Source organism: Calliopsis andreniformis, chromosome 2 (genome assembly GCF_051401765.1).
Source record: "Calliopsis andreniformis isolate RMS-2024a chromosome 2, iyCalAndr_principal, whole genome shotgun sequence".
NCBI lineage: Eukaryota > Metazoa > Arthropoda > Insecta > Hymenoptera > Andrenidae > Calliopsis > Calliopsis andreniformis.
The window spans coordinates 12,094,042-12,112,169 of record NC_135063.1 but is presented as its reverse complement, the minus strand read 5'-3'; the positions used below and the strand labels follow the sequence as shown (position 1 = coordinate 12,112,169).

The window sequence follows — 18,128 nt, the reverse complement described above, 5'->3', positions numbered from 1 at the left end:
TTATGAAATTAATCTTTAGAATCGAATGCTATTTTAGCTTTTGCTAGACGAACAGGTCTCACAGTTTCATGGTCTGGTGGAACAGTTTGGCAATTCCTGCTCCCGTTTCGGGAGGAACGACTGTCTATCGTGCTTGATCGGGACTGAAAAGTTCGGTTCGCGAGGCTTGCCAAGAAATTTTCGAGCCCTCGTTCCGCGATCTGACCGATTGATGGACGGTCGATTCACTTACGACACGTGAAATGGAGTTACAAATGTACTAGCTGTTCGATGCAACTGACATCATTAGTATCCTCACATGTTAACTCGTGAGGCAAGATGTAGGTCACTCTTATTTTCAAGATGATACAATATAATCATAAACATACATTCTTTCAGTGAAATTATTTGCAATCTTCAGTGACATTATTTGTGAGATAATCTAATATTATTCAAGGCAGAACTGTCTTTAAATAAATGAATAATTTTTTAGAAATATTAGGCACTATAAATACAGCAAACGTGATGCTCTGAAATTACAGGAAATGATGAATGAAGATTCTTTCGCCTCTCTACTGGAGGACTCCTTTTCTGATGACGATGAGGACATTGTAGATCATACTTCAAAGTTGAAAATATCCTTTTCAATATTTTTTGCTATTTATCCACCTAAATTTTATTCTTTCCATATTTTCTTTAACTTTATGACCCTCACGATGTTTTGGAAAATTTGAGGCAGAACTTCGACTCGCAAACTTTGCAGCAGGTTCTGCAAGATTGCTTGGCCTCTTGCCCAGAGAATCTACTGGACGAACGAATTTTCAGGGAAGCGCTTCCCATAGCTTATGATCTTTTATTCGAGGTAAACTACAGAGGAAATTACTCTTAAAATTATGCAAGAGTGTAGTAAAATATTAATAGCGACTAGACATTCTGTTAATGTTTTATGTAACAAAATAAGCTCTCTTTCGATTCAATGTACCCTTATTTGCAAGGCCTTCAAGCAAATCGAGGAACTGGTGAACGCGAGCACGAATAGAAATGCTTCAGAAAGCGTAAAACAACAATTATTAATTTGTCACGAATTGCTGATCATATGGGAGAGGTCCATGGAGCGTGTATCGAAGCTTCATAGAACATCCGCGACAAATGTCAAGTCCTTATCAGAACAGATACCTGTTACGCTTAAATTGATATTCGAGCACTGCAGAACAAGGTAAATAAGTAACAATTGAACCATTTCTAGCCTGGAAGCTACAATTTCTTTTTCCAAGCCAGAGCGTCGATCTAGTGTGACAGAAAAATCATTCTACACCCTTTTTATGCTCTAGTTAAATTATGATATGAGAAAATATAATGAGAAATGAGAATTTTTTAGACCAAAATAATTCTTCTCTTAGTAGTTAGAATAATTGTCCCCTTATGTCGATGTCTTTTTACCTGACCAAAGAGAAGAATCTCCCTTACAGTCGAAAATCGTATGGAAGTTTGTTCGAGAGTGCATCAGAGAAACTGACGAGCCTCTTTCGTAAGGCGAAAACGATTTTGAATCTATTCCTGGCCACTTTGGACGGAGTAATCGTTTTCGACACGGATACGGAATCGGAAACGGGGCTGTTGGTAAAAGGTGAGCGATCCTATTACGTCTTAACGATTCTTTAACCCGACCCATTACATCCGTTTCATCGAATACAAGGGAACTATGGCTGGCCTGTAAGATTTAACAAAATTTATTTTGTTGTAATAACTATTCCTCGCATATTCAGCAAGATTTAATTAAAATACTAAAGACTTTCCATTTTCATCAGGAGGAATTCTTTCTTTGTGTTAATTATTCATAACAAAAATTATTTTCCTTCTATTTCCTGTCTCAGTGATAAGTGGAATCGGGTCTTTGGTCACCATCGCTCACGAATTGGATTTGAAGACATACGTAGAGGCCTCGAAAACGTTTGGCAAATTGGCGATCACGTATCAGCACTGTGTTAAACAGGATCAATCGACTAGCGTTACTTTGCATCTCGAACAGATGACGAGAAATGTGTCCTCGATGCTCTCGTTGCTACAGGTACACTTTAACTAGTGCCAAATTGTGATTTGGAACAATGTTTTATTAAGCTTACTAGACCCGATTTTATTCGTCTAAAGAATGGCTTCTTTAATGAATGATTAATGTCGACCTTAGCTTTGCAATGAATATTCTAGCAGCAATTGGCATACATTATTAAGTTTATTATTAATGAATGCTTATGTGGAAGTACTCTAACTATAGATAAAGTGTTTTTATAAGGTCTCTAATGATCAAGGATTCTAAAAGACACGTGTATTTCTAAATTCCTAAAATTAAAATTGATAAACATTCCATCTTCCATATGCTCCATTCAGGACTCCCTTGAGAAAGTCGACGAAAGAAAAGTGAAAGTTATCAATCATTCGCTGAAAATATTGGACCGATTATTCGCAGCTTATTGTTCCTGCCTGAACAACGAAAGTTTCTCATGTGTGATCGAACTTCTCTTGCAAATGCACAGGTATTTAATTACTCGTTTACCTTTTTCTCTTCTTTTACCATCGTTTTCAAGTATCCAAGATGTTCTCCACGCGCAGGTGCTCCCCTTCTTGTTTGCAAAAATCGCAGGTGGACGATAAAGTGATCGAATTCATAAATACTCACATTTCAAGGGGAACAGATTCATTAGTGAATACTGTATTCACAATTTCTGATTTTAAACAGGTTCGTTCATCACGTTCTATAAATGCAATACGATTTTTCTTCGAAGGATATTCAGGGCTCGTTTTGTGATCAAATATTCTAGGCGTTCTTTGATTATGGAAACCAACCAGATGTAGACACGTTAGGCTACCATTTATTGACAGTCAGTGTCATGAAGAAGTTGGTTAAAATTCCATACGAGCACCACTGTAAATGGACACTGGGTGCAGAGTCTATTATCGACGTCGCGATAAGGAATGTCGACGGAAGTAAGTATAACGATTCATGGAAAACCTATCAATGTATATAGACAGGATGTATACTACAATTTTTGTAGCATTAAGCCACGTTCCCACATGTGAGATTCAGGATATAGTCAATTCGAGGATTTTTAATTAAAAAATACATATAAGAGGGATTAACACATCCAAATGCCTTAAATGAGTTTTGCTTCATGAATTAGACAAGTGGAAATGTGGCTTTAATTTCCAATATGGCATGAAAGTTAATAATTTTTTGACTAATATCTCTAATAATACATTCGAGATTAAATACTGTTGCTCAAGGAAATGAGTAGAGGCAAAATCTCTAATTTTCCTAATGTTAAGCCACGTTCCCACGTGTATGTTACAATGTAATTAATTCTAGTAGTTTGAAATGAGTACCTTTCGTGGAACACACGCAGGAGCATGGCTTTAGCCTGCAGCTTGATATTAAAATAAATAAAGCCTTCGTTCACCGAAATCAAATAAAACAATCAATTGCTTTGGAGTTGAATTTTCATTTCTATGTTTAAAAAGTACAGGAAGAGATTTGCACGGGCGAAATAAGGTTGCCAGGTGTGCATGAAATCGGGGAGAGGCCACGACAAGCCACGCTGTACGAGGCTACCTTGGTCCCGATTTGTGGTCTTATCAGTCAAATTCCAGCGGACGGAGTTTATGCCATCGAATTGATTCTACTGAAACACTTGCTGAGCAGTCGCTTTTGGAGCTCTTTGCTCAGCTCGGATGTTTGGTGCTTCATAGGCCGGTTCGTCTTAAACAGTCAATTTATTTATTATCTCTTGACGCTAGAAAATAAATTGGAACTATATCCTCATATCTCTTCGCAGAATCTAGAATCCGCGATAGAATGATTCGTACAGTAAACCCTGATAGAGTATCTATCTTGTATGATGATATCAATGCACTTGCATTGCAGTGGATACTATAGACATAACGATAAGCAATATTCTTTTAGATCTTTTTAAGAGTAGGTTTCTCGAAACGTGAAAACTCTTCGAAAGTCAAGAAATTTTCGAGAGTTTCAAGTTTTTAAAGTTTCTAGAGTTTCAATTCAGCTCTAATTTTTTTTTTAAATTATGTTACTTGTTTGTCTACTAAATTACTTAAATCTAAAACCTTCCATTAATTTATTCTCTGTAGAATGTATCATGCACATGGAAACGTAGCTTAAAAAGTTACTCTCCTTTTCAGTATCGGTTCCTCAGATCTATGCGCCAGCCACATAAAATATTTATTGAAACTTTACGCCACTTTGGCGAAGCGATATAACAGTCTCGAGGTTGTTATGTTAGAGAACCTAATCGGAAGACTGTATAATCTCCTGGCCGAAGAAAGAAAACATTCTTTGGTGATGGAACTCGATGACCTCGAGAGCCCATCGTGGACTCCCATCGCGCGATTTTTGCCATCGAAAACGAAATCATTTCTGCAGAATCGACTGGCTTGTATAGTTAACGAAATTCCTAAAACATTCGCGGAGTTACAGCGACAGCCCACTGTGCAAAATTGGCATAGAATCGTAAGTCGGACATATGATCGATTTTACTACTTGAAATGTTGTCATAACTTCTTTTTTGTTCTGCTACTTCTCCTATTTTATTCTTTGATTAAAGACCACTCTGATGGCGCTAATTGGGGCACTTAATTACGTGGGAGAAAAAAACACAGTCGATATTTTGTCTCAAATATGGAACTCGGTTGCAAGTACAATTGAAGTTTTCGAAGGCAGGCAATTGGATATACTGTCAGAATTTTTGTGGAAGCTTTTCGGTGCTTCTCAACCTGGAAAAATTCAGGATGACGTCTATTTTACGGTATGCACGCTCTTCTTGTTACGTTTCAGGAATTTTAGAATATTTAGAATTACTTCGAGCTCTTTTAGGTAACTTTATATTGTGCAAAGATGATAAGAAAGGGCCTAGCTGTTCTTAAGTACATAGTTTATGCAAACAAGTTCCTTCGTTTTGATAGATGAGAGTGCGTGTTACCTGCATGCATGAGATTAGGAATTTATTATTAATTCATTGGCAAAGGCAAAGTCATATGGACTTCTCATCTCTGCAAAATTGAAGAGCTCATAACGAAAGCGATCCTAGTCAATTTTTTTTTGTTAGATGAACAAAAAAATACTATAGCATCTTCGATTCTTGTTCAATTGATTAGTGTTCTTTTCAACAAAATGTTCAGCAAATGGACGATATTGTATTTTTGATAAGATTATAAGATAGGTTCCATTATATTCCAAATTTCGCTTCTAGCCACCAGAATGTGTATTCATAAAAAAATCACGAGGGCTGTTCTTGTTATGAGCTCTTCAGTCCATCAAACCTGTTTACCCACCTTCCCCTAAACAATATCAAAAACATACAAATTTGCAGATCTTGGAAGCAGTACTATCATCATTCTTATGCTTTCCTCCGCACATAAAAGTGATCGCGTCCCATTATCTCAGGGACAAGATCGACTCCTTCGACAGCTGCAATTTGAAAACAGCGAACGCGTTGGCAGAGCTGAATTGTCGACTCCTGGAGGACGAGAATCCATGGGTACGACAAGAGGCCCTCGAGGCCTTCGACTACGTCGCCCACATGTGCCCAAACGAAGATCTGGTCAGGAAGATGGTCGATGCTGTCGCAAAAAAACCGTCCCTAAACGATTCTGTCCCTAAATATCTTTCAGGAACATCCTACTACGAGCTCCACGATTTCACGAACGTTCAGCATTATCTACAATCCGTGGCGAATCATTCTCGAAACTGTCACCATGTCTGCTACCATTACGAGGAAATTCAGAGGGTCGAGAAGCTAGCGAAATTGGAGGAGCAATCCAGGGACAGTCCTGTCGAAAGTACACCATCGAATTATCTTGACGAATCGGTGTACACAGTGTGCGACGAACTGAATGCCATTTTAAAACAGAGCAACGATATCAGCGAAGATGCTTTGCGTAAGTTGAGGCTCGTTTGCGCGAAGATTCTGGACGTGACAGAATCGCTGAAGTGAAGATTTTTCGTTTTATCGATTTCTGTGATCTATGCATAGTTTTCTAGAAACATGAATGAACAAACAGAGAGCATGGAACATGCTAATTACATTGTCCAGCTGGCTGCGATGATTGAAAGTTATTGGTGAAGTTAAAACGAGTTGAGATTTTAAAATGTAAATTATAACTAATTCGTTATGCGTCTGTAGTTTTTTAGTTAAAATTTGTTGTCTTCTGTGCATAATTGACTGAAATAGTGTCTTGTACTGGTACATTGATTGAAGGGTCGACTGGAAGGAAAAACTGCGATTCAATCTTTTTTAATATGCGATTGTTTGTTAGGAAATATATTAACTATTAGAGAGATTCAATAGTGTATAGTATAGTCGATATTCGACTGAATTTTGAACAGTTTTTTTTTTAGTATTTAAGATATTAAATAGCATGCCTCTAAATAAATTTTCGAAGTCTAACGAGAGAAGTGATTAATGCCCAGACTTTCGCGGGGAATATTGAATGATGGATTACGAAACCTGTATAGACATTTGAACATATGTATGGTACAACTCAAAAAGCAAACAACTTTTTAAGAGCTTAGAAGAGAAAGAAAGTTAACGAAATGAGTAGAATTATGAAATAAAGTATATTGGTTTGTGTAATTCCTCTGAAGAATAGTCACTTTTTATTTGCAATATAAGCTACAAAATTGCAATAGTTTAGAAAGTACTTAAAGAAGTATAAGTCTATTACATTCAGCTATCTAAAGATTAAAGGTCAGAATACTTTGACTTCCGAGAAACATCGTACAAGCAATAAAACACAATGTATAGTTTACATACTAATTCGTTTTTATATAGGTGCAATTAATTAAATAAATCAGTATTTCGGTAATTGACTGTTACGTTCTGTTTAGATTTCGTGTTTGAATTAACATACAATTTCAGTAAGAAAAAACGCTAAGTGTGCAACGCATACTACAAGTTATTTCAGTACAACTTCTGACGCGTATTAATGCAGCTACACTGTCACGTGTATAGTAAGTTGATGGAGTGTTCGGCACACGATTCTTTAAACTGGACTTCAGTTAACTATAATTCCAGTTGCAATAGCGTATCGGCACAGTAAGTGCGTGTGTGTGTATTCTACACGATATATACTCTTTACAGTGATTATTTCTTTTAATATTTTTTAATAGTGATACTAAAGAATTACTGTGAAACGATCACTAAATAGTTCCTCTTCAGGTTCAGTTGTAAAGGGAAATAAGTGAACATATGTAGATACACTCAGGTACACTAGGTATGTACATACTAATTTAAACTCTACAATGAGACTCTCGAATTCAAATGGACCTTTTTATTAAAATATTTTGCGTGAGTGTGCATTTTTTTATTTCGGATGTTTTAATTTTATTATTTGTATTTTGCGAATTCTTCAGATGAAATGTTCTACAGGATTTCAGCATATTAGCTTCAGATATATTCTGTAAAATTTTATAAAAATCTTAATTAATTGGTCATGAGCAAGAGGTACAAATAGTTGGCAAAATAATATTGAATATATCTTCTTGTTGCAGCATATTTATTGTAAATATTAAAAAGAGAAGATTAAAAATACAACTTACTTTTAACGATAAGAGAGATATAATTGTATTACAGAAAAATGCAAAACACAAATATTGATAAGTATTTGTCTGATGATACTGTATTTAATATAATAACTAAGAAGTTTATATCCTTGCCATCTGAGAAGGTGGAAAGGAATAATGTTTATTTAACAGAGGTATATGTTTCAGAATACTATATAAATGTATTTCTTTCAGTAAAAATATGGCACATGTGTATTAAAAATTCTTAAAAATATAATGTACTTACTTTTTTAATAATTCTACAGGTAATAACAACTTTAATAAATAAAATGAAATTGACAGATCCATTATTTGCAAAAGCATTTAAAAAAATTATTTTTTGCGGTAGTTTCTACAAAGGTACTAAAGTAGGCAGACCAAATGAGTTTGATTTAAATATTGTTTTAGAACTACCTGTCCCTCCTAGTGCTATAACTGTAAGTATTATGTAATTTGTTTTTATTGTAATTGTCAGGTCATGTAAGCATATACTTTATTTTTAGCTCAGTACAACTCAACCAGCATTCACAAAAATACAAATAAACATGCAAGCATTCAATAATACTTCTTCAAAGTATATTCTATCAGATAAAGAGAAAAGGTAAGAATAAACATAATATTTCTATATTTACACTTTTCCATTAGGTGTACTATTCTACTTGATATTACTTTATCATCCTCAGGTTGTTACATAGTCTTCTTATAAATAATTATCTTAATCCAGATAAATTTCGTTCATGGATTGAAGGAATACTAAGTAAAATTATGAGTGAATTACCAAAGAATGGAAATTGGCATGTATTAATTTCAAAAAATGAATTTGGTACTTCAAGAATATGTAGAATTAAAAAAAGTGGTCCTGCATTTACAGTAATGTTAAATATTCCAAATGAGGAAGAGATATGTATTGATTTAGCTCCTGCATTAGCTTTCAGACAATTTAACATTATTGGATCCACTGCAAAAATAAATACAATTGACAAAGTTGGTGTATTTTGCCATTAGATATCCTGAATAAACATTGGTATCATAATATATAACAACTTCTCTGTTCCCTTTTAGTATCGAAATAAGGAATGGTTTGCAATTCCATTACCTTCATTTAAAAGTAATTTCGGTAAAGATGATTGTTATTGGAGACTTTCTTTCTATTTGCAAGAAAATGAAATTCTTGCAGAAAATGGTCGTGTAAAAACTGTTATACGTTTGATAAAGGTCTTGAAATTAATTTAATATTTTTTAAGTCTTTTATATGACAATATTAATATATTTTCATTCTTCTTTTTATTTTATAGAAAATGAGGGATGTGCAAGATTGGAAGAGTATAGCAAGTTATTTCATAGAAACGTTATTCCTGAACAAATTGTCAGACTTACGAGAGAATTTAAATAAAATATCTATGACACTATTTTTTTACAGGGTGACACATTTGTTAATAATATACATAAAAATGTACATAGAGCTAAACTATTCATAGATTTTATTTTCAGATGTTAAAGGAACTACAGCATGCATGTATACAAGGTAAAATAGAATACTTCTGGGATCCAGGATATAATTTACTAAGAAAAATTAGTACAAGGGAACTAGATAACATAGCTAATCGTTTGAAAAATATCATACAAACCATTGAAAAGAATATAATGTTAGATAAATTCATATTAGCTAGATATATTTGTGAGTTTTTACCTTTTTAAATTATGTTGAATTATAAAATGTCTGAAAAAAAATAATTATACTAATTGATAGTTTTTCCTCAAAAAATTAGTGACTGAGGAAGAGTTAGAATTATTAAAAGAAGAATATAACAAACGACAAAATCCACAGCAAATTGAAAATAATGGTAAAGAAAATTGATAAAAATTATTAAGTAGTAAAAATACATTTAGTGTAAAATATATTCGTTCTGTTTAGTTCCAGATGATACTTCTGTGAAGTCTACAAGGTGGTGTATTCTTCAATGAGGCCTTACAGTGATTTTATAATAATAGTGATGTCTTTAATACATACTAGTGAAACAAACATTACAAAGGATTTTACAGTAGATTCAATTTTTTACTTTTTGATGTTTTATTTTTACTTTATTTAGTATATATTTAATGTGATATGAAAATTAGTTTATAACATATTATAATATTATAGAATAAAAATATAAATATGTTAAAAAGATACTTGTAAAGGTCATACCAATAAAATGTAAGTTTATTGATTTCTACTATGTGTAATTAAAGGCACCGCTTTCTTATTAGCCCATTGCACAAAATAATTTCCTAATCTAATTGCACAGCGTATCATTAGTAGGCAGTCTCCTTCTGCATTATGTGCATTTTCAGGAATAGCACCAACAATATGTTTACAGACAGTTGTTAATTTAAAATTGGATGGTGGATCGTTTGTAAAATTTAATCTTCTTTTTATATTTCTTTTCTTATCTTGCAAATTTCCAGGTGAATGTTGTAGTTCTTCTTGCTCTAAACTATTAAATCTTGTTTTACTAGAACAGTGTGCAGCCACAAACTTTTGACTCTCAGGTGTTTTCTCATTTATTTTTTGCATTTTTTCATAATAACTTGTTTTTGGGGTATCGAGATTAAAATATTCAGTTACTTCTTCTTTCATTATCATTTCAGAATCATCAGTATTGTCTGAATCTTCAAAATTTACATTATCTAATGCTTTAGCTACTGTTTCATCATGACCATCATTTAATAGTATATTATCAGTTTCATTTTCTATTGGATTATACTTGTTTGCAAAGTAATCTTTAACTAAATAAAGCATGTCAATACTTAGGACTTCCTCACTAAGAACCTTTAATAAAGAAATCAAGCTATATGTGAACTTTTAAAAATAATCATAGCTTGATATAAATCTACAAATACCTTCTGAGTTTTGAGAATATCTTGAAGTTCCCATAAAAATATTGGATAGTCAAAAGCATTTCCATTGTATGCTACAAAGCAAACTGGCGGTACTAAGCTTTTTAAGAAATTGGTAATTAAAGAGCATGTCACAGAATCGAAGCATTGAACATTTTCTAAATTTGTAAGAGATAGACCTATAAAAACAAAACTTTAAAATAAAATAAATGATACAGTAAAAAGCAATCTTACCTGTTATTTCTTGGACTTTTGGTGGGATTTGTTTACACGGGAATATTGGTAATACTAACTTGTGTAAAACTCTTGGCAAATTCTGTTCAATATCACATATAGCAGTACTTGATACTGCAACTAGTGATAGTTCTATAATTTTTGGCATAGTTTTCGTAATGAAACCAGTTGTTTCCAGATCGAAGAATATAAATGTTCTTATCATTTTAGGTTTTCAATGATACAATAACAAACCAACAAGTATATATACAATAGAATATATAACTGAATAATTTTAACTCAGCAATGAAGAATAGTTTATATTACTAATTCTAATTTTTTAATTTATATTATAACATAGAATGTTGTTCATGCACTTTGTGTATCACATTGCTAAATGGACATTGAGATTAAAATATTTATACTTTATACTTCATAAAGTTTAACAGAAGAAATATTCCTTTATCCATAACAGATAACAATAATCAATGTAACAACAATAATGTTAATCTTTGATAAATGTTTCTTTTCTAAATATCACGCACAGATTGTACACGTATGACATGATGGCAGTAAGCTGTAAAATAAAACTTTTATTAAATGCGTGAAGGCGTGAAGGTTACAAAATCAACGTATGACTCAATCATAAAAATGACTCATTATTACAATACTATATTGCATATAGTATTCACTGATACCACAGTAATCAGTATCATCAAAGAGCATTCCTATTATTATCAAAGGATATGAGTAAGTAGTAATCAGTAGTAATGCGCGCCAAAAAGAATTGAACAAAATTTATAATGAAATATGGCGGATTGATGTTGCGATTCTCGCCTTTAGGTTGGTCGCAACGCAGTGCATTTTCTATTATAAATGAGTTTATTATGTTGGCGATTAAATAATAAAATATTGCTTACAGTATAAACGAAGTTTTGAAACAATAGACATAATACAGGGTGTCTCTGTTATTATGACAAAAATATGATGAAATATGAGAGATCCCTTTTGCGGTGAAATTATCAAACTAATTCTGTTTTGTTATTTTGTTTTTTGTTTGTTATATGTTACGTACAATGTAAACTTGTAAACACGTGAGCATAGGTTCTAGCAGCACAGTGCAGAAGAGTGTATGAATAATCGCGTACCTGTCTGTGGATTAGTTTTCCAACTTTTCATCTTAAAAGAAAATTTCTGTTTTCATTAACGATGAAAAATGAGTAATTTATTATAACTATATGTATATATATGATATATTGTACACTATGGCTACGGATTTTGTGAATATTGATGGTAATATAAAAAGGGTTCAGAAAGAAACTTTAACACCATATAAAATAGCAACTGTTATTTTAATTAAGGAATATTGTAATGAAACAACGAAAGGTAATTATTTGATAAAAGTAAAGTGTCTGTTTAAAAGTATATAAACGTACAAATATCAGACATATGATAAATTATATTTTCATTTATGACAGGAATTGTACATGAATTAATTTGTTATTTCTTAATCTACTTTTTTCCAGCAATTGTTGAAAGACGTGATTTTTGTTTAGCTGCGTTAAAACTGATTCAAGTAAGTATCAGTTTAATGGTTATAACAAAACTACTGTTGCTATATAAGTTAAATATGAATATTACTTTTAACTTTCTTTTTTTTTCATTTTTTTTTTCATACATTAGTCACCAGATATGGAGTTTAATGCGCTCCTAAGTATATTATACTCTCCTGAGTATATTTTACATCGATTTGCACATAAGTTGGAAGTACAGTTAAATGTACTACGAGGAAAGGGAGTTGAAGGTCTGTTAGATTTATTTGATAGTGTTGGACATCTAATGAAACCAACGTTAGATCATTCCCTCTCTCTACCTGCATTAAACAAAAATTCTGTTCTGGGATTATATATAAGGAGAGTGATTATATTTTTTGAAAAGCTACCTTTCGATCAAATTGTAGCACTTTACGAAGCCTTAAAAAAGTATTTAGATAGAAGGGTCAACAGCTCTGAAAGTTCTAACACATCTACAAGCTCTAAAGCAGAAGATTTGTGTTCCAATGAGTATGTAATGCTAAAAGTACTTTCATTTTATATCTTTTCCTTCATATTATACTTTTCATTGTACACTTGAAACAGAATTAGAACGACTTGGGGTGGAAGACAGGCTGAATTGCTTGTTGCACAGCAAGCTCATGCACTACAGACAGATGAACACAAGGCAATGCCCCCAGCAGAATTACAAGCTCTTGTGCGAGAGCTTTTAAACTGTAGTCCTTACTATGCTGAAGCTGTGAGTACTGTGTGGTGAGAGAAACATTTTTTTATGTTTAAGATTTTACAATGCAACTGAAAATTTCTTTTATACTAATTAGTTTCTTTAATATGTTTTAGCACTATTTGAGCTACTTAAATTGCTTAAGAGTCAATGAATATTGTGGAGCTATAGACAGCCTCTATCATTGTTTCGATAGATTGGCCCCTTTAGAAAGCCGTGCTGCGCCTGAGGATAGGTCTCGAAATTTCAGATATGCAGCTTTGAACTTAGCAGTTTTACATGCTCAATTTAACCATAAGTACGTTCTTACACGAATTTCGCTACTTTATTCATTAAAAAGTGTGCTGATAAGTATTTATCTTTATTTAAAGAGAAGTAGCACAGGCTGCTTTGAAAGAAGCTATTATGATGGCTCAGGAGGCTGGGGATAATGTTTGTTTGCAATTAGCACATGCTTGGATGTATCACCTGACTACTGAACAGAAGTATGTTTTAAAATTCTCTGCTGTGTGCTGCTATACATACTGACTATCATATTTGTAATATTTTTAGGGGACCTTTAATAGAAAGATCAGTTGGAAAAGCAAGTATGTTAGGAATAACTCACACAACTGGGCTAGGTCTTATTGCGTATGCTCACAATTCTGCTTTAGAAGCGAAGAGCCCTTCGCAAGTGTTTGAAGTATGACTACAAATATGACTACTATAATATTAAGAATGATGCATTTTCTAAAAACTTGGTTGTGCAATCGTAGACTCTGATGAAATCTGACGTTTTAAATTGTCAACATTCCATGGTTGATCTAATGTCTATGACGTATGCCGAAAAATCCGCATTGTGGGCGTATTATGGCAAAACCGAAATGTCTTCAGTTTGCGCACAGTTACTGCTTCTACACAACACAGGAGACAAAAAGCAGCACATGTTCAATGGACCCTCTACTTGCCAGGCGGTTGTCAATGTAGCAAACATTTTAGTTGAGTACGGCGAATACTCTTTGGTTGATGTTGTACTCGCTCACGCTAAAGAGAGATTTCCTAATGAACCATGTAACAAGGTACTTACGCATTAATATTTTTTCCCATGTCATATGTGAATCTTTCATACTTCAAATATGGTCTCCAAGCATAGGCAGCGTTTGACAGTAACTTAATTTCTATCATATTCTTCATGCCATAGATATGGATGTTGAGCGAACAGCTTTATGTATTCACGCAACTAATCAGACACGAGAAGTGGAGCGAGGCTGAGACAATAGCGTTAAATATTTCGAGTTTGGACCCCTTAGAGAGTAAATTCAGGTACAGTGTTTTCTTGCTGGTTATATTTATTACATATCGATGTTATATCACAATTGGAAAAATGAACATTTTCAGATTAGTAGAAGTGTGTTTAGAGAAAGAGGATTATTTGAAAGGTTTAGAGCATATCGACAGTATCGAGGCAGAAAAGCTGATAACTCCGCAAAATAAAATACGATCCATGATTCTTTCAAGTCAGATAATGTGCGCTTCTGTTTCATTAGCAAATGGAATGGCTGGAGTTAATTCGTTATTGCTTCTTAGTACAGCTTTGGAACTGGCTGTGCAAAATCATTTATCTTATTACGAAGCGTTAATTAAAATGCATCTTGCTAATATTCAGGTGACTGGATTAATTAATATAATCTTTTAGGTGATTAGTAGACTGCGGATCTTTATACATTTATGGGAAACTTTAACATAAATATCTGCAGTCGAATAAGTGGTATCGTTGCTAGAAATATAGTATCGATCAAGTTTTTATCGATATTTTCAGTTGTTAATGGGCACGTCGACTTTGGCACTAAGTTTAGTGGAAGAAGTTATTGTCCAAATTTTAGCCCACGGCGGATATTACGATCAAGGTAGAGCGTTCGTTTTATACGCGAAGTGTTTAGCCGCGACTGCGCCCTCATCTGGTAAAGCACGAAAGGAAGTAATTTTGAGAGCCATCAAAGCTCTTTCTAAAGCGAAAGACTACTTCACTAAAGTCGAAGCATACGGAAGACTAAGGGTCACTTTATGTCTAGAATCATTATTTTGCCACGAGATTGATCTCAAGATTGAACGAAATCAGTGCGCTTTTGAGTTTCGTCAGCTCGACGAACAGTTCTTCACGAAACTAAATAATTTATCCCTGTACTGAACAGAAAAGAGAGAACTGTACATAAACAAAACTGAAACGTTGCTTCCTTCTTTTTTATATTAAAGAACCACTCATTTTTAAATCATATTTCTTTAAAAATTCTGCCCCTTTATTTATTTTATACTGAATCCCCGACCACGAAGCATCACCATGCATTATAGAAATTACAAATGCGAATGTTCATATTTTATACGAGTTAGTGAAAGTTAAATAAAAATACTTCGATATATTTAATCCTCATTTTTATTTCATTCTTTACCCAAACAATTTTTCAAGTCGTCCTGAATACCTGGCTCTGTTTCAGGCGATTCCTTCGAGTTTCCTGGAAAAAGGGGGCTTTGGCAAAACAGACGAGGAAATGACAAGTGTACAATAGAAACATTTATTCATAGAGTCCGTTGCGAAAGTACCAACGGCATTTCTGATATTCTAAAGTTCCATACCGACTCCCAGTACACGGGAGCCAGGTAGAATCCATGCGAGTCGCCTTCGTCTTCGTTCCTGTTACGTGGCAATACTTCTCGAACGTTTCGCCGAAGGCTCGACTCGCACGGATCGCATAATAAGTGCACACGAGACACAGATAGGTGAACGATGCCACGCAGAAATCGCAGAGAAATTCGAAAGGGAAGTCCCCCTCGAGGGAATCAGTCTCAGTGATTTCTCGTGAACCGTCGAAGACTTTAGATGATGCTTTTGCTTCGAGGAAAACTTTGGGCTTGTACAAGTGATAAGATACACCCGTCACAACGATTCGAGAAACACGCATATACGTTTCGATTACATCGACGACGTTCGTTTCTTGTGAGCAACAATCCTTGTTTAATGATAGACATCCAAGACTTTACTTCGCGAGATTCGAGTGGTCTTCGATCGATGTGAAATGTCGGAACTCTTCGAACGTAATTTGAAAGCAGGAATTGTCTTAATAAATTTTGTAAGAATTTTAAGAAATCTTGAATGGCTTAGAAATTTTTAAACGAAATTTAAGGTTTTGAGAATTACTCTGGAACATTTTAAGAGTATTATAATTGACAACATTTTAAAAAGTTTAAGAATTTCTGATTTGGAATGTTTGAAATTTTTATACAAGGTGGGGCATCTGAAACAGATCATTTAGATAAGTAGTAGGTCATTGTATTCATTTTAAATCGAGTTTTCTGAAAGTAACTAAACAAATATGGTAATATTAATTCTTGGGTGTCTGACTCGAGGCTTATTCTACTGACTTTTTTGCGTCTGACTCGTAGCTTATTCTACTGATTTTTCTGTGTCTGACTTATTCTACTTATGGACTTATTCTACTAACTCCATTGTGTTTGACTTCGCTAGTGTATGTCGGCAGTGGAATAAGTCCTAAGTCAGACACATTTGCTTTTTACTATTTTAGGCGTTCTTTCAAGAATCAATAACTCTGAAACAAAGTCTATTTTGTCATGTAAAATCATCTCTTAAAATTTCTGCCGCTTGTTGAACACACTGCATTTAATTTCAACTAAAGAACCGAAGTTGTTCGTTGCATCTTCTTTACTTTTCCACCTCTAAAAAGAACTATTGTAATCAGATTGTTTGCCTCGAAACTAACCATTTTTTTCTATCATCAAAAATAAGTTACACATTTAGGCAGCCTGTTTCATAAATGCCTCAACCTGTACACGAGTACACTCGAAGTGCTCGACAGTCTATCACTATCTCCATTCTGGTCTTTCATCTCATGAAAAACGTTTGATACCTAATCGATCCTTCCCCTAGAACGCTAAACAAAACGAATACCGTTTTCGTTCGATCGGATATGTGTTCTCTCTAAAACATCGTCACTTTCTTCCTTTTTGCTTGAAACACGATTACAATGCTGTACCTGAGAGCCAACGTGATCCAAGTTCTTTTTTACTATTTTTCAGGAGAGCCGAAAAATAAATACGATCACCTATTTGTTAACATGATATTCGAAGCAGCTTATACTATTAAATTTCCTTCACTTGTAACACAACTTAAATAAATTTCTATCACTCTAATAAAGTGAAGAGAAATGAATGAAGAATCCTCTGAAAAAAATGAATAAAATAAGAGAATCCTGTAAGAAACCTAATTTTGCGAAAAATGGACTTGTCTAAAAAGTGAATTACTCTGGCTCTCAGGCACAGAACGATTCATTGTTTTCCCGATTAAATTATCGATTTGCTGGAGTGTGACTGCTCACCTTGATTCCTCGACTTTGGACGCTAAGGTGCACGTGTTGTCTCCGGTGCAATGAAAGGGTGAGAAGGGAGGGAAGACGTGGGAAGATACACAACCGGTTTCACACACAATATTCTTCTTTAAAATACAAGCGTGCCACGGTTTAGAGATGTCCCTCTATATTGTCACGATCGGTTTCTGCGTTCTGGATTGCCGAACTTACGCGTAGGTGAGCATTCCTGTTTCGCTGGCATCTCTCTTCTCTCGTAGGAAATCGAGTTCTATCATTCTCTATCATTCTGCAGTGACGAAAACACTTTGTCAGAATAACAGCCTCTTGTCTGCATTATGGATCGATAAATATTCAATTTTTTATACAGTTCTGATAATTGAGCTGACTGTCGAACTCGCTCGTATAGTATACACGCGATGACAAATAAAATTCATAATTTACTATCGATTAGTTTCCTCGAGGAACATACAATACCGCTCATAATTGCTCGAACGTAAGCTTCCAGGTTTTTTAAGGAATATAGTTGCCTTTGTAATCGCAAAGGGTGAAGTTAAATTGTAATTTAACTGGTGTATAATTATAAAGTAAAGTTGCTCACGTGGAGTTTAGGAACACACAGTGGAGCCAAAATCCACTTAGGATGTGTTCAAATATTAGTTGGCACACGCATGTATTTACGCTATGGCTGGTATAACAAAATCGATTGACTAATCAAAGTCCCTTTTTTCTTGGAAAGTAAAGAACATATCTGTATACTTTGGACATGGAGTAGTCTTTTAGCGACTCTGAGGGGCCAACTGATTTTGCTTCGA

General features: G+C 34.0%; 4 protein-coding genes across 4 annotated transcripts; 3 read left to right on the top strand and 1 right to left on the bottom strand.

Moving 5' to 3' along the window:
- Positions 1-524: 524 nt before the first annotated feature.
- On the top strand, positions 525-6,307 carry LOC143188190 (FIGNL1-interacting regulator of recombination and mitosis). The gene is made up of 12 exons (XM_076392305.1): positions 525-614; positions 695-841; positions 975-1,195; positions 1,449-1,606; positions 1,854-2,047; positions 2,365-2,510; positions 2,587-2,713; positions 2,796-2,961; positions 3,493-3,724; positions 4,171-4,498; positions 4,593-4,793; positions 5,358-6,307. Exons 1-12 carry the CDS (start codon positions 525-527, stop codon positions 5,979-5,981), a joined length of 2,634 nt encoding a protein of 877 aa, XP_076248420.1. The 3' UTR covers positions 5,982-6,307.
- Positions 6,308-6,745: 438 nt separating this feature from the next.
- Cglr1 (cGAS-like receptor 1) lies at positions 6,746-9,777 on the top strand. The gene is made up of 11 exons (XM_076392306.1): positions 6,746-7,082; positions 7,157-7,260; positions 7,538-7,743; positions 7,855-8,025; positions 8,092-8,189; positions 8,272-8,572; positions 8,651-8,803; positions 8,884-9,009; positions 9,080-9,266; positions 9,358-9,432; positions 9,504-9,777. Exons 3-11 carry the CDS (start codon positions 7,624-7,626, stop codon positions 9,551-9,553), a joined length of 1,281 nt encoding a protein of 426 aa, XP_076248421.1. The 5' UTR covers positions 6,746-7,082; positions 7,157-7,260; positions 7,538-7,623; the 3' UTR covers positions 9,554-9,777.
- LOC143188192 (uncharacterized) lies at positions 9,774-11,488 on the bottom strand. Its single transcript, XM_076392307.1, has 3 exons — positions 10,703-11,488; positions 10,472-10,647; positions 9,774-10,400 (listed from the first exon to the last, which is right to left on the bottom strand). Exons 1-3 carry the CDS (start codon positions 10,905-10,907, stop codon positions 9,792-9,794), a joined length of 990 nt encoding a protein of 329 aa, XP_076248422.1. The 5' UTR covers positions 10,908-11,488; the 3' UTR covers positions 9,774-9,791.
- Positions 11,489-11,828: 340 nt separating this feature from the next.
- Ida (anaphase promoting complex subunit 5 ida) lies at positions 11,829-15,499 on the top strand. The gene is made up of 11 exons (XM_076389903.1): positions 11,829-12,067; positions 12,208-12,257; positions 12,365-12,744; positions 12,820-12,973; positions 13,075-13,256; positions 13,330-13,443; positions 13,511-13,640; positions 13,714-14,016; positions 14,139-14,260; positions 14,336-14,603; positions 14,757-15,499. The coding sequence occupies exons 1-11, from the start codon at positions 11,920-11,922 to the stop codon at positions 15,123-15,125; spliced, it is 2,220 nt and encodes a 739-aa protein (XP_076246018.1). The 5' UTR covers positions 11,829-11,919; the 3' UTR covers positions 15,126-15,499.
- Positions 15,500-18,128: the final 2,629 nt, after the last annotated feature.

Bases quoted from the DNA above. Each gene is read 5' to 3' on its own strand.
- Cglr1 (XM_076392306.1), top strand. From the start codon at position 7,624: ATGCAAAACACAAATATTGATAAGTATTTGTCTGATGATACTGTATTT. The intron at 8,026-8,091 runs GTAAGTATTATG...CTTTATTTTTAG, and splicing joins TCCCTCCTAGTGCTATAACT to CTCAGTACAACTCAACCAGC. The intron at 9,010-9,079 runs GTGACACATTTG...TTTTATTTTCAG, and splicing joins TGACACTATTTTTTTACAGG to ATGTTAAAGGAACTACAGCA.
- LOC143188190 (XM_076392305.1), top strand. From the start codon at position 525: ATGATGAATGAAGATTCTTTCGCCTCTCTACTGGAGGACTCCTTTTCT. The intron at 2,048-2,364 runs GTACACTTTAAC...TGCTCCATTCAG, and splicing joins CGATGCTCTCGTTGCTACAG to GACTCCCTTGAGAAAGTCGA. The intron at 4,794-5,357 runs GTATGCACGCTC...ACAAATTTGCAG, and splicing joins AGGATGACGTCTATTTTACG to ATCTTGGAAGCAGTACTATC.
- LOC143188192 (XM_076392307.1), bottom strand. From the start codon at position 10,907: ATGATAAGAACATTTATATTCTTCGATCTGGAAACAACTGGTTTCATT. The intron at 10,648-10,702 runs GTAAGATTGCTT...TTGTTTTTATAG, and splicing joins AAAAGTCCAAGAAATAACAG to GTCTATCTCTTACAAATTTA. The intron at 10,401-10,471 runs GTATTTGTAGAT...TCTTTATTAAAG, and splicing joins ATATTCTCAAAACTCAGAAG to GTTCTTAGTGAGGAAGTCCT.
- Ida (XM_076389903.1), top strand. From the start codon at position 11,920: ATGTATATATATGATATATTGTACACTATGGCTACGGATTTTGTGAAT. The intron at 13,444-13,510 runs GTATGTTTTAAA...TAATATTTTTAG, and splicing joins CACCTGACTACTGAACAGAA to GGGACCTTTAATAGAAAGAT. The intron at 14,017-14,138 runs GTACTTACGCAT...TTCATGCCATAG, and splicing joins CTAATGAACCATGTAACAAG to ATATGGATGTTGAGCGAACA.